The sequence below is a fragment of the Wickerhamomyces ciferrii genome, contig 00013, assembly GCF_000313485.1.
Source record: "Wickerhamomyces ciferrii WGS project CAIF00000000 data, strain NRRL Y-1031 F-60-10, contig 00013, whole genome shotgun sequence".
Lineage (NCBI taxonomy): Eukaryota > Fungi > Ascomycota > Saccharomycetes > Phaffomycetales > Wickerhamomycetaceae > Hansenula > Hansenula ciferrii.
In genome coordinates this window covers 141,845-154,734 of record NW_011887727.1, presented here as the reverse complement: position 1 = coordinate 154,734, position 12,890 = coordinate 141,845, and the positions used below count along the sequence as shown (strand labels likewise).

At 31.4% G+C, this 12,890-nt stretch overlaps 4 protein-coding genes across 4 annotated transcripts; 3 read left to right on the top strand and 1 right to left on the bottom strand.

Annotated features, from left to right (window-relative positions):
• Window positions 1-1,992: 1,992 nt before the first annotated feature.
• BN7_763 (WSC domain-containing protein) lies at window positions 1,993-3,615 on the top strand (the record flags this gene model as incomplete). Its single annotated transcript, XM_011278638.1, has 1 exon — window positions 1,993-3,615. One exon carries the CDS (start codon window positions 1,993-1,995, stop codon window positions 3,613-3,615), a length of 1,623 nt encoding a protein of 540 aa, XP_011276940.1.
• A 738-nt stretch (window positions 3,616-4,353) lies between these two features.
• Window positions 4,354-5,693, top strand: BN7_762 (uncharacterized protein; the record flags this gene model as incomplete). Its single annotated transcript, XM_011278637.1, has 2 exons — window positions 4,354-4,384; window positions 4,528-5,693. The coding sequence occupies 2 exons, from the start codon at window positions 4,354-4,356 to the stop codon at window positions 5,691-5,693; spliced, it is 1,197 nt and encodes a 398-aa protein (XP_011276939.1).
• A 712-nt stretch (window positions 5,694-6,405) lies between these two features.
• NAM7 (ATP-dependent RNA helicase NAM7) lies at window positions 6,406-9,522 on the top strand (the record flags this gene model as incomplete). The annotated part of the gene is made up of 1 exon (XM_011278636.1): window positions 6,406-9,522. The coding sequence occupies one exon, from the start codon at window positions 6,406-6,408 to the stop codon at window positions 9,520-9,522; it is 3,117 nt and encodes a 1,038-aa protein (XP_011276938.1).
• A 192-nt stretch (window positions 9,523-9,714) lies between these two features.
• Window positions 9,715-12,648, bottom strand: BUD2 (GTPase-activating protein BUD2; the record flags this gene model as incomplete). The annotated part of the gene is made up of 1 exon (XM_011278635.1): window positions 9,715-12,648. The coding sequence occupies one exon, from the start codon at window positions 12,646-12,648 to the stop codon at window positions 9,715-9,717; it is 2,934 nt and encodes a 977-aa protein (XP_011276937.1).
• Window positions 12,649-12,890: the final 242 nt, after the last annotated feature.

Sequence of the window (12,890 nt, the reverse complement as noted above, 5' to 3'; positions counted from 1 at the left end):
AGGGGTTGAAATTTAAATTACTTGCTGTAAGGCATCCCATAAAGCGAGAGAGCCAGAGAGCGAGACAAAATGATAATGCTATATAGAGGTTAAATAAGGAAATAAGGGGTACATACTACAGAGGTACAAATCATAGACTATTGTTTGAAGAATATAACTCACTTGCTATTTTATTCCAAGAGAATATTCTTCATATAATATTCTGATGGTGTGTGTCTTTATAAGGTTTGATTTGTAGTACTACTCTACTCTCTCTGCAAGTGACTTATTTCAACTCCCATCAGCAAACTTTCACTCACTTTAGCTCACTTTTACGCATTCCATTTCAAATGTAAGGAAGGTATTTTATGAATCCGAACAGTGCGTACTTGACTACTACTTAGTACGTACATATCAACTAAACTAAACCACGTCTGTTTGCGAGTATTCGAAGCTCATGTGCTTTATTCGTTGGGAAATCTGATTACTTTTTATACGTATCTCGCCTCTAGGAGCGCTAAAGTTTAGACTATTTTACAATACGTTTAAATCGTAGTTTGTTAAGGTAGGTAATTTGTCGAAAATGCTGAAATGGTGAAATTGATCGACGCTTATCCATGTACGATATTTAAATTTCCTGCAGGTGATGAGAAAAGTTTGGAAATATTAGCGAAAATAGGGTTTGAGAATTGTGAATCTTCATGGATAAACTGGAAAGGAATCCTATAGAAACCAACGTGAGATGGTTGTAAACAGACGATGGTGACACTGTTTGGCTAGTAGGTTTTAAAAGATAGGGGATCTTCACGATTGTTTTTTTTGGCTATTAGTCGAATCCTTCTTATAAAATAAAAAAAGCTGCTTTTTAACTACCATCAAGGCACCTTATTAGCGATGCAACCAGTGCTAAAAGTCATCGATTGATCAAGAGAAATGTTCACTGATGAGTACTTCTAATTTTATAGATTATAAGTTATGATAGATTAAAGTGCATGTCTAGTATAATTCGATGATAGCAGCACGAAATGATTAGGAGCTGCATATTTTCATGTATTCTATTACACCAAATGTGGTAATTCTATAGGTTGAAAGTTGAAATTTATAGACATCACAAGGGAAGTATTTACACATCCACATACAGTTGAAATGGGCTTCTATACTTCGGAATAATAGTAGTTAGTATGTTGACTTATATACGTATGATACATATATATCGTTAATGATCCTCTAATCTTCATCTTGAACTTTGAAACCCATCGACGACATATCATATTGATCAACACCGAATTCATATAACAAAAAGTGATTATTTCATTTCAATCATTAATACTCATACGTTATTAAAGTTTATTGTTAAGAAGAACAAGAAGATCTGATTATTTAGGTTTCCCTTTATAAAGCAAGATTACTTTAAAAGTTTGAGAGTTTGTCCAAGTAAAATTAAAATTTTGAAATACATAAATTCACACATTCAGATCCAATTTTAGAATAACCAAAGATCCTTCTTTTGTGAATTTATATATACAAACCAATATCCTTTCAAATACCGTTATACAAACTATATCATCAAGTCTTCATAACTAGTCAGGAACAACATACGTCAACAAAAGATTCATTTGTTCGCTGGTGATCTTTGTTATTTCCGTGGCTGCCTATACAAAAAAATTGAGGGACCAAAACGTTTTCAATAAAGAGAATATTATAAAATTACATTCAGTTGAATAACCAACTTTTGCAAAAAAACCCTCAATATCCAATTATACTACAACTTATTGTCAATATATCATTTCCAACTTCAGTTCAATCTTTTTGTCTTTCCAATCTGATCAGCTTCGCTTTGTTTCCCCAAATAAGTATCAATAATTTAAAGTTTGAGTACTCATACCATTACACCCGGTATAATTGTTATCAAGGACAGAATACAAAAAGTACTCAGGGTCAATTGAAATTGCAACTTTATTCAAGAGCTTCAATTATTCATAACTTTCAATTAAATCAACATAAAGTTCAAAAATGGTTTCATGTATAAGGTTTATCATCATTTGCATTTTTCTTCAAATACGGCTTATCTTTGGGTTGGGTTTAACTTATTGTTCAGGTTCAAATACAGGTTCAGAAGTTGCAAATTCAAGTATATGGCAATCTAATGGTCTTTGTCATGATAAATGTAATGGATATGCATTAGCAATTGTTCATTATCAAGATTGTTGGTGCTCAGATTATTTACCTGCAGATACTGTGAGTACAAATCAATGTAATATGAACTGTCCTGGTTTCCCAAGTGAAAAATGTGGTGGTGATGATTTATATGGTTATATTTATTTGAATGAACCAAAGGGAACAATTGGAGCTAGTTCAAGTTCTACTCAACAAAGTTCCTCTACAACCACATTATCAAGTTCAACCTCAACCTCAACCACTTCTTCTTCAACTAGTTCATCTTCAACATCAACATCAACTACAAGCTCAAGTACTTGGTCACCAACTACAAGTTCAACATCTACTTCAACAACATCATCAAGTACATGGTCACCACCTTCAACTACTTCAAGTACTTCAACATCATCAAGTTCAAGCTCAACAAGTTCAAGTTCAAGTTCAACTTGGCCAACTACAACATCAACATCCTCATCAACATGGAGCCCAAGTAGCTCTTCAACTTCATCATCCTCATCTATATATGTTTGGAGTACAAGTTCCACTTCATCATCTACTTCCTCAACATGGAGTCCAAGCTCTTCATCAACAAGTTCAAGCTCCTCATCAAGTACAAGCTCATCAAGCACAAGCTCTTCCTCAAGTACAAGTTCATCAAGTACATATTCATCAAGTTCATTAATCCCAAGAACAACATCAACAACTTCAAGCTCATCAACAACTCAAAGCTCATCAAGTTCAACCATTTCATCATCATCTTCTAGTATTACACCAACACAAATCGTGACATCCATCATATATAGTGTTTCTACAATTTCAGGAGGTCAATCAACTCAATACATCACAACAGTAAGCTCAGATAGTGCTTCATTACCTCATGCTACTGGTGCAAATAGAGACCCAAATAATAAGGAGAAAGAAGATGATGATCATTCATTCTTCCATGATAAAGGTAAGGTTGCAGGTGTTTTCACAGCAGTTGGTGTTGTTGGTACAATTTTCCTCGTATTATTAAGTTATCTATTGATGAAATGTTGTTTCCTAAAGAGAAAAGATGATGATTACGACGATGAAGATGTTGTTGGTGTTGAAGGTTATAGACGTGGAGCTGAACCAAATGGGAAATATACTTATCCAATAGTTACAAGAACAAATATCTTGGATGATGATTCTTCAAGTACAGATGATACTGTGTTCAATGAAAAAACCAATTCAGGAAATGTTACAAGACAGGGCAGTTTAGCTCATAGAAATGACAGTTTGAATGGTGGTTCTGGTAATGGACATCGTAAGAATTTGAGTATTATGAGTTCAGATTTTGGTACACCAATTATTGATAATCATGGAGATTCAACTTATGTTGATCAAAGGTTAGATGCTAGAACTTTTAGTCATATCCATGAGCAAGATGAAGTATTGTCATTGAATGACAACGAGGATTATTCTAGAAGGGTTTCAGGATGGAGAGTAACCAATTAGATAAACCTATTTCAAACTCCTTAATGGATCATGATATATTACTATCCAATATGCATTTTATTTTTATATTTATTTTTTAATTTTTCGTTATACGGGTTTCAACGGTCAAATATCACGAGATTATTATTTAAACTCATGATCGGATCTTGAAACAATTTATAATTTCACAATCCAACTAACACTTTTTAATCAATTTTTAACGGGTCAGGCGCATTTTTTAGTCATTATAGTTTATTTTATTCAGGTTATATAGTTACATTTTATAAATATTTCTTTCAGTTATACCTGTTGTACATTAAAATTGAACGTAATTTCGAATCATACCGGATACATATTGATTCAATCCCTCTATAAACGTATATGGGCTATTTCATGCACTTTAGTCACGTATATTATGTCAAAACCTACAAAAACCCACATCTTGACGAGTTATGGGCCTTTCAACAATCTGAAAAGCTGCCCATTTTTAACACAAAGTCTATTACGCTGTGTCCCGAACCAGTCACCCAATGAGAAAATAAAACATTCCATTTTGAAAACTGAACTCCAACAAAAATAAAACAAACGAGAAACTTAAAAACAGAAGACAAGAAGCTGAAATTGTGCGCTTTGATTTGGATTTAAGCTGTTTATATCGACAAGTTTGTACCTAAAATACAGAGAGAGTCGTCTTAGTTTAGTCAAGTTGTTGAGGTACTAGTCTTTTAACCCTCAATTACACACTTAGCCACCCACAATATGTCTCAAATATGGAACTTTTTACAGAAAGGTAATCAAGATAACGGTGAGTATACCATAAGTGAGGGACATTCAAAGCAATCGTGCTGTGTATACAATGGAACATACAAATAACTTTGATATTGATTCCGAGTTGAGGTTATGAATGATTTGGTATACTAATATTGGTAATAGACAATGTTGATTACTTCAATCATCATTTGCAACCAGAACAAACAAAACATTCAAAAGAATCAGATTCCACAATTGATGGAGATGCTGAGAATATTGAACAGAAAGATGAAAGTTTTAATAATCAATTAAAGAAGAAATTATCCAATTTGAAAACACAAAAGAAGAAGAATAAACGTCATGATGTTGATTGTGAGAATAAAGTCGTTAATGATCATCCATACGTTAAACAAGATGAAAACGCAAGTTGTGATTGTCTAATTGATGAACAAGATGATCAAGTTAATGAAATTGTTTCACCAATAATTATAAAATCAGGAACTACTGGTACAACTTCACAACAAGCTCATCAATCTATTGATTCTCATTTGTTATCACCAAGTTCAATGTCAACCACGTCATCATCTTTTATATTTGAAAGAAATGTTCAAGATCAAATTCAAATGTCAAACTGCTCTTTAAGTAGAAGAAATTCATCAAATCCTTTAGCAAGAAGTCAAAGTTATTCATCACAATCTTCAATTCCAACACATTTGAATTCTGAATTTTTCATACCCCAAGTTCTAGATGCAACAGCTGAAGTATTGAGTGATCCAAATTATGAAGATATTGAAGTGATTCAATCTAATAGTAATCATGTTTCTTCTGCTTTATTAGATCAACATAAGAATTCTATTTCGAACTCAACAATATATCAATCACCAAATAATTCTTCACATCCAGGAATGGGTAATAGAAGAATGTCAAGATCTTTACCTATATCAAGAAGACAAAGTTCATGTTCACCATTAAGTCCAATTTCAACAATTTCAAATTCCACTTCAACTAATCCAAATGTTGATTATTCAGATAAGAAAAAATTAAATTTTTATTCATTTGCTGATTTATTAAATGATGAAACTGATACTGGATTAATTTCACCAAATTCACCAATTCAAAATTCTTCAACATATGGATCAAAGCAAAATATCTCTACTTTACAACAACTAAGAGATCCATTTCAAGGAAGTGATTCTCATCATTCTATAACAAGTTCAAATATAAATACATCACCAAAACAACAATTTTTATCAAGTCAAACTTCAAACCAATTACCAATTTTATCAAAAACTTCATCAATAAAGGAAATTTTACTCGAAAGTCAAAATGAATTAGAAAAAGGGCATTAAGCTTTCACCATAGTAATTTAATACCCATGGTTTTTAATATTGGGATAATATCATTCGTTTCAAGTTTTAAAAGGTTTACACACAATACAATACAATACAGCGCACATTTGATTATTTTTTGTTTATTAATTATTATTTATATCGAGCTTATATTATAGGGTTTCAATCAGTATAGGAGGGTTTTAGTTTGTTTTTGGTACTTCAAATTTATGGCTACTAGTGTCCATCAAAAATGTTCATCAATTCAAAATTTTTTTTATGGGATTATATTCATGTTTTGCATAGTTTTAATAAATTTCAAGTTTACTTTAAAATAGAAAGAATTGTAAGCCTAGTTTAAATCAATTTCCAATGGTTAATTCTATTAATCTCTATAATTTAATGAGTAAAATGATCACCTGACCGGTCACCTGACAAAGCAAAATCTGATAAGCACCACATTAGCGGCTATTTTTTATTTTTTTTCTCAAACTCAACGAAAATTTAACTTTTAGTATTAGGAAATGAAGGCTTTTGTCTGGTTTTATACGGTGAAGGCATTTGAAAATTCATCAAAAGGGGTTCTTTCCACTGTTTAGTGAAGTTATTGGTCAACAACTCAAATGATTTGAAGCTAAAAGTCAATTCAATTCAATCGCCAATTACTTTAAAATTCTCAAATTAGATACAGAAAGAAAAAGTCCGTATAAATTACTGATAATTAGTCAATATAATGGATCCAAATATTTTATTCTCCTATTACCAAAAGAATAATAGTGAAAATCACAATGATGATGATTTGAAAAACTCTGCTAGTGCCCAAGATATTGGATCCCAAAACGTCGTACCAAATGATGATGATACCGTCAATGGTGACCATAATGATAATGATTCAGACTACAAATATGATTCTGATTTAGATGATGAAGAATTAGAAGGACTATATGATGACGATGACGACGATAATGATCATCATGGACATCACCATCATGATGATGAAGCTGGTTTTGTTGAAAACTTACCGGAACATGCTTGTGCTTATTGTGGTATTCATAATTCTTCAAGTGTTGTTAAATGTAATACTTGTAACAAATGGTTTTGTAATTCCAAGAATAATACTTCAAGTTCTCATATTATAACTCATTTAGTTATGTCAAAGCATAACGTTGTCTCACTACATCCAGATTCTGATTTGGGCGATACCACTTTGGAATGTTATAATTGTGGTAATAAAAATGTTTTCGTTTTAGGGTTTGTTAGTGCAAAATCAGAAACTGTTATTGTTATTCTTTGTCGTTTACCTTGTTCTCAACAAAAGGATTCAAGATGGGATACAAATGAATGGACTTCCTTAATTGAAGATCGTCAATTATTGTCTTGGGTTGCTAATATTCCAACTGAAGAAGATACACTGAATGCAAGAATTATAACTAATTCTCAAATTTCTAAATTAGAAGCTAAATGGAGATTAAATAAAGATGCTACTATTCAAGATGTTGAAAAACCTGAAGAAGAAAATGAAATTGTTCCAATTTTAATGAGATATACTGATGCTTATGAATATCAAAGATCTTTTGGTCCTTTAGTTAAATTAGAGGCTGATTATGATAAACAATTAAAAGAATCTCAAGCTTTAGAACATATTTCTGTTAAATGGTCATTAGCTCTTAATAACAAGCATTTAGCTTCTTTTACTTTATCAACTTTTGAAAGTTCAGAATTGAAAGTTGCAGTTGGTGATGAAATGATTTTACGTTATTCAGGTATAAATCATGAAGCTTGGGAAGCTAAAGGTTTCATTATTAGAATTCCAAGTGCACACCAAGAAGAATTCACATTAGAATTATCAACTAATCATAAAAATCCACCACCTACTCAATGTACAACTGATTTCACAGCAGAATTTGTTTGGAAAGGTACATCATATGATCGTATGCAAAATGCCATGAAATCGTTTGCCACCGATCAATTAAGTGTCAGTGGTTATATTTATCATAAATTATTAGGTCATGAAGTCAATGAAGTTGAATTTGATATTAAATTACCTTCAAAATTTTCAATTCCTGGATTTGCAGAATTAAATGTTTCTCAAGCAAGTGCTGTTAAAAATGTGTTACAAAAACCTTTAAGTTTAATTCAAGGTCCACCAGGTACTGGTAAAACTGTTACTTCAGCCACAATCATTCACCATTTGACTAATTTGAATAAAGATCGTATTTTGGTTTGTGCTCCTTCAAATGTTGCTGTTGATCATTTAGCTTCTAAACTGGATCAATTAGGCTTAAAAGTTATTAGATTAACTGCCAAATCAAGAGAAGATGTTGAAAGTTCAGTTCAACACTTATCTCTATCAAATATTATTCAAAAAAGTGCAAAAGGTCAATTAAAAAAATTGTTGAGATTAAGAAATGAATTGGGTGAATTAAGTGCAGAAGATACCAAGACTTATTTCACATTATTGAGAAAGAAGGAAAAATCAATTTTGAAACAAGCAGATGTTGTTTGTGCAACTTGTGTTGGTGCTGGTGATAGAAGATTAGAAAACGTCAATTTTAGAACAATTTTAATTGATGAAAGTACTCAAGCTTCTGAACCTGAATGTTTAATTCCATTAGTTCATGGTGCTAAACAAGTTATTTTGGTTGGTGATCATCAACAATTAGGTCCTGTTATTTTGGACAAGAAAGCTGGTGATGCAGGTTTAAAACAATCACTTTTCGAAAGATTAGTTGTTTTAGGTCATGTTCCAATTAGATTAGAAGTTCAATATCGTATGAATCCATGTCTTTCAGAATTTTCAAGTAATATGTTTTATGATGGTTCTTTACAAAACGGTGTTACTAAAGAACAAAGACAATTACCAAATTCCGCCTTCCCATGGCCAGTTGTGGATACACCAATGATGTTTTGGGCAAATTTTGGTAGAGAAGAAATTTCAGGTAGTGGTACTTCGTTCTTGAATAGAATTGAAGCTATGAATTGTGAACGTATCATTACAAGATTATTTAGAGATGGTGTTCAACCAGAACAAATTGGTGTTATTACTCCATATGAAGGTCAAAGAGCTTACGTTGTTCAATATATGCAAATGAATGGTTCTATGGATAAAGACTTATATATGGATGTTGAAGTTGCTTCAGTTGATGCTTTCCAAGGTCGTGAAAAAGATTTCATCATTTTAAGTTGTGTTAGAGCTAATGATCAACAAAATATTGGGTTCTTAAGTGATCCAAGACGTTTGAATGTTGCTTTAACAAGAGCTAAATATGGTGTTGTGATTTTAGGTAATCCAAGAGCTTTGTCTAAGAATCAATTGTGGAATCAATTATTATTACATTACAGAGAAAAAGGTTGTCTTGTCGAAGGGTTATTAGACTCTTTACAATTATCTTCAGTCCAATTGAATAGACCAAATAATAGATTTAAACCAAATCGTGGTCGTCAAAACTTTGGTGGTGAAGCTTATCATAAATTTGGTGCTCCAACTACAAATGCTGGTTCAACAATTAATGACTTTGAAACTGCAAGTTTAGTTTCATTTGCAACTGATAATGAATCTGTTGGATTCACATCTAATGCAGGATTCCCACCATTTTTCTCTGCTAAACAATGGCCAACTTTTAATGATCAATATCAATCAAATGGTAATGATGCAAATGAAAGCGAAAATGCCACAAATGGTAATACCTATGATCCAGCAACAAATCCACAAATTGGTTCAAGTTTCAGTTCAAGATTAGAAAAACTTGGTGGATCTTCATCTCGTTATGATAACCAAAATATTGAAGATGATATTAGAAGTATTACTTCAGGTTTTGGTCCATCAGGTTTGAATTTAAATGGTCGTTGAGCGGGTTACGTTGTTTAGTTTAATATAAATGATAATTATTAAATTAAAAAATTGTCCGTAAACAAAACGATCTATCTATCAAAAACAAAACGAAAACAAAACAAAAATAAAAACTTTTACAAATTTTTTAAAAAAACAAAAACACATTAAACGAACGAAAGGGTATCGTGGAGCATAAAAAAATGTATCTGGTTATTTATCTTTTCTTAACCATTTTCTAAAACCAGATTTCTTTGGAGAGTCCAATCTAACAAATTCACCATTTTCATTTGTGATAGTACCAAAAGAACTCATGGTATTTATACTGGCAGATCTGATCATCTTTGAAAATCTTCTAGCAGAAGGTGCAATGGAAGGTGCCGAATCAGCTTCACTCAAGAATTTTAATCTTAATACATTATATGATGAATTGCTCGATAAATATTTTGCACCTGAGATTCCCCTTTCAGTTTTATGAATTGATTTTTGGTCATCAATTATGGTTGTTGATAATAAATCGTCAATGAATGAATCTAAACCATCAATATCTGATGCAGTTTCTGATGATGAAAGTTTTGCGGCAAGACGGGACTTTTTAGCACTCAGTCTATCAGCTTCAATGATTAAATCTTTTAGTGAACTATTTGAATTCATATAATTAAAAATGGTCTCACTTTCATTGGTATGTAATAAATTTTTGATGAATTCTTCGGAACCAAATTCAAAATCCTGTGAATCTTTTGATTGTTCTTGATCACTTTTGATGACTAGTTTTTCAAATTCTAATGAACCAATTTTATATAATTCAGCTTGTGATGATTCTGGATCTTCTTCAACTTCTTGATCATTTTCGGCATAATCGTCAATGAATTTAGGATCTAAAAATTCAGTTGAGAGTTTATCAACTAATTGATCCAATCTTAAATATTTGTCAATGAGATACGGAACAGTTGGTAGTTCTTTCAACAAAGTCTTGGAAGTCAAGACAATATCAGTTCTTTCAATTGATGAACTTAATTTCAAATGTTTTCCTGTGAAATCTAACTTTTTACCAGTGACTTTATCTAGATAATCAATCAACTCAGATTCATGTTTTTTGATAAATAAGTCGTTCATCCCCATCATGAAGGGTTCTTTAGCACCAAAAAGGACTCTATTGGAAAATGTCAACAAAATCTTGGATATAAGTGTCAATGTTCTTTTAATTTCACCAGTTTGATGATCTTTTGTTAAAAAGAACAGCTTTGGATTTAGTATCACAGGACAGAAAAATCTTAAAAATAAAAACCCAGTGATACAATTTAATGTTATCCCTAGATCATTTGTATACATTTCAATCTTTTTTCTGAGTTGTATGAGTTGTTGTTTGATTTGTTGGGGTAAATCATTTGATGTGTTATATATTCTTGTCCAAATTTCTTCACTATATTGTAGCAATAATTCCATATTATGTTCCAAAATATCAGATTTTAGTGATTCATCGGGTTCATTAACCCTCATTGGATCAATTTCTGTACTTCTATTATTTGAGATGATTTTAGTTATAACTTTACCAACAACTTTCTCTAAATATTCTTGACCAACTCTTAAATTATAAATTTCTAAAGATTTTGTCAAAATACTATTACCTCTAAATAAAGAATTGTATAATTGAGAAGTATCATTCATAGTTGTTTTACCCAATGATGTTTTATTAACTTCTTCATCAATCAATGCACTGAACCACTCATTCTCTTTTTGTAATGACTGGAAAATATCCAATAATGTGATTGATATAGGCTCTAGATTTGATCCACTTTGCTTCTTCAATACATATCTTAAAAGTTTTTTTGGATCTAAATTTAGCATCATTTGTTCAAAATTATTAAAATTATCGGGTGGTAAGATATAATTTTTTTCATTATTTATAGTAACACAGAATTGTCCAACTTGAATATTATTTAAATATAATGGAATTCTAGTTTCCTGATTGAAAGTTTCATCATTTAAAGTTGCTATATCAATTGTTGAATATCCCAAAATTTGATCATCCAAATAATAACGTGTACCAAGAGCCCTTTTCAAAACAACATGAAATTTAGTTGTGGTGAATGGTATTTCAAACTCAAAGTTTTCCCTGAAAAATGGATTTTTCGAACTTTCAATAATTGAAGTTCTTACCCATGGTGTATTCCACACATGAATTTCTGCATAAACTTTAGAAAACTCACCACTAATTTCACTCAAATGTTCATTTAATGAAGCTTCTAATATACCAATACTAACATTTCTTGGTACTCTAAGTAAGTTGCTGCTATCTAAACCAACATATTCTCTTTTAGCGAAAGCTGATAATGCAACTAACCAATCTTCAACATCAATTCTATATGGGAATTCTAAAATAATTCTTGAAACTTTTAAATTTTCCTTTGAAATTGATGGAATTAAATCACGAGTTGAATTTTTAATGAATTTGGTTTCATTTCTTAAAGGTCCAATAACACCAACAAATAAATAATTTGAAGATTCAAAAATTGATGTATGAATTTCTCTAATTTCTGATCTTGATAATAATTTAATATCAATAGAATACAACAACGATCCATCAGATTCACCTAGAAGCTCTAAGATACCATTTGATTTCAAAACCACCATAGCTGTGAACCAACCTTCATTAGTATCAGGAAATAGAGGTACAGATGGACCTTCTAAAACTTCAACATTTTTATTTTTGGGTATTTGACCAAAGATTTTACAACTGCAAACCAATAAATTCTCTGATAATGTTCCTTGAGAGGTTTCATAAGGTAAAGATAATCTCTTATTCACTATACCCCTTGGCCTGAGGCTTTGCCAAAATAGTAAAGATGCAAATAATTTGATAAATGTCGGTCTATCTGTTGGTCTCAGATACAATTTTGCTTTTAGATTATAGCTTTGCACCACTAGCACACTGTCAACAATCTGTATAGAGCACGAATGAAGACTCCTTATTAGCTTTTCCGATGTTTGTAATACTAGTAGTTCACCATGATTAGTGATTTTGATTGTGTTGGTTTCATATTTTTCTCCAGAGATAGACCAGTCTATATGCTCTCTAAATTCTCCTTGAGATTCTTTGATGGCGCTTCTGATTGATCTTGAGTCCAAAGTCTGGCCGTAGCTCATCTTGTAATTTTTCTAACAAGCCCCTTGGAATCCTTCTTTTGTGTAATTAAATGACAATAGGTCTTGATTCTCTTGTCCAACGTAGTAACAATACTACGTTTCCATGACTTTTTAGTTTGAACATTTTCCATCAAATTTCCAATTCCCATAGTAAAGATCTTCGATCGGAATTTACGTGGCTGTGACAATTATGAAACCCGTATACGTATACAATAAAAGTTTAAAAACTACGTATAATTTGG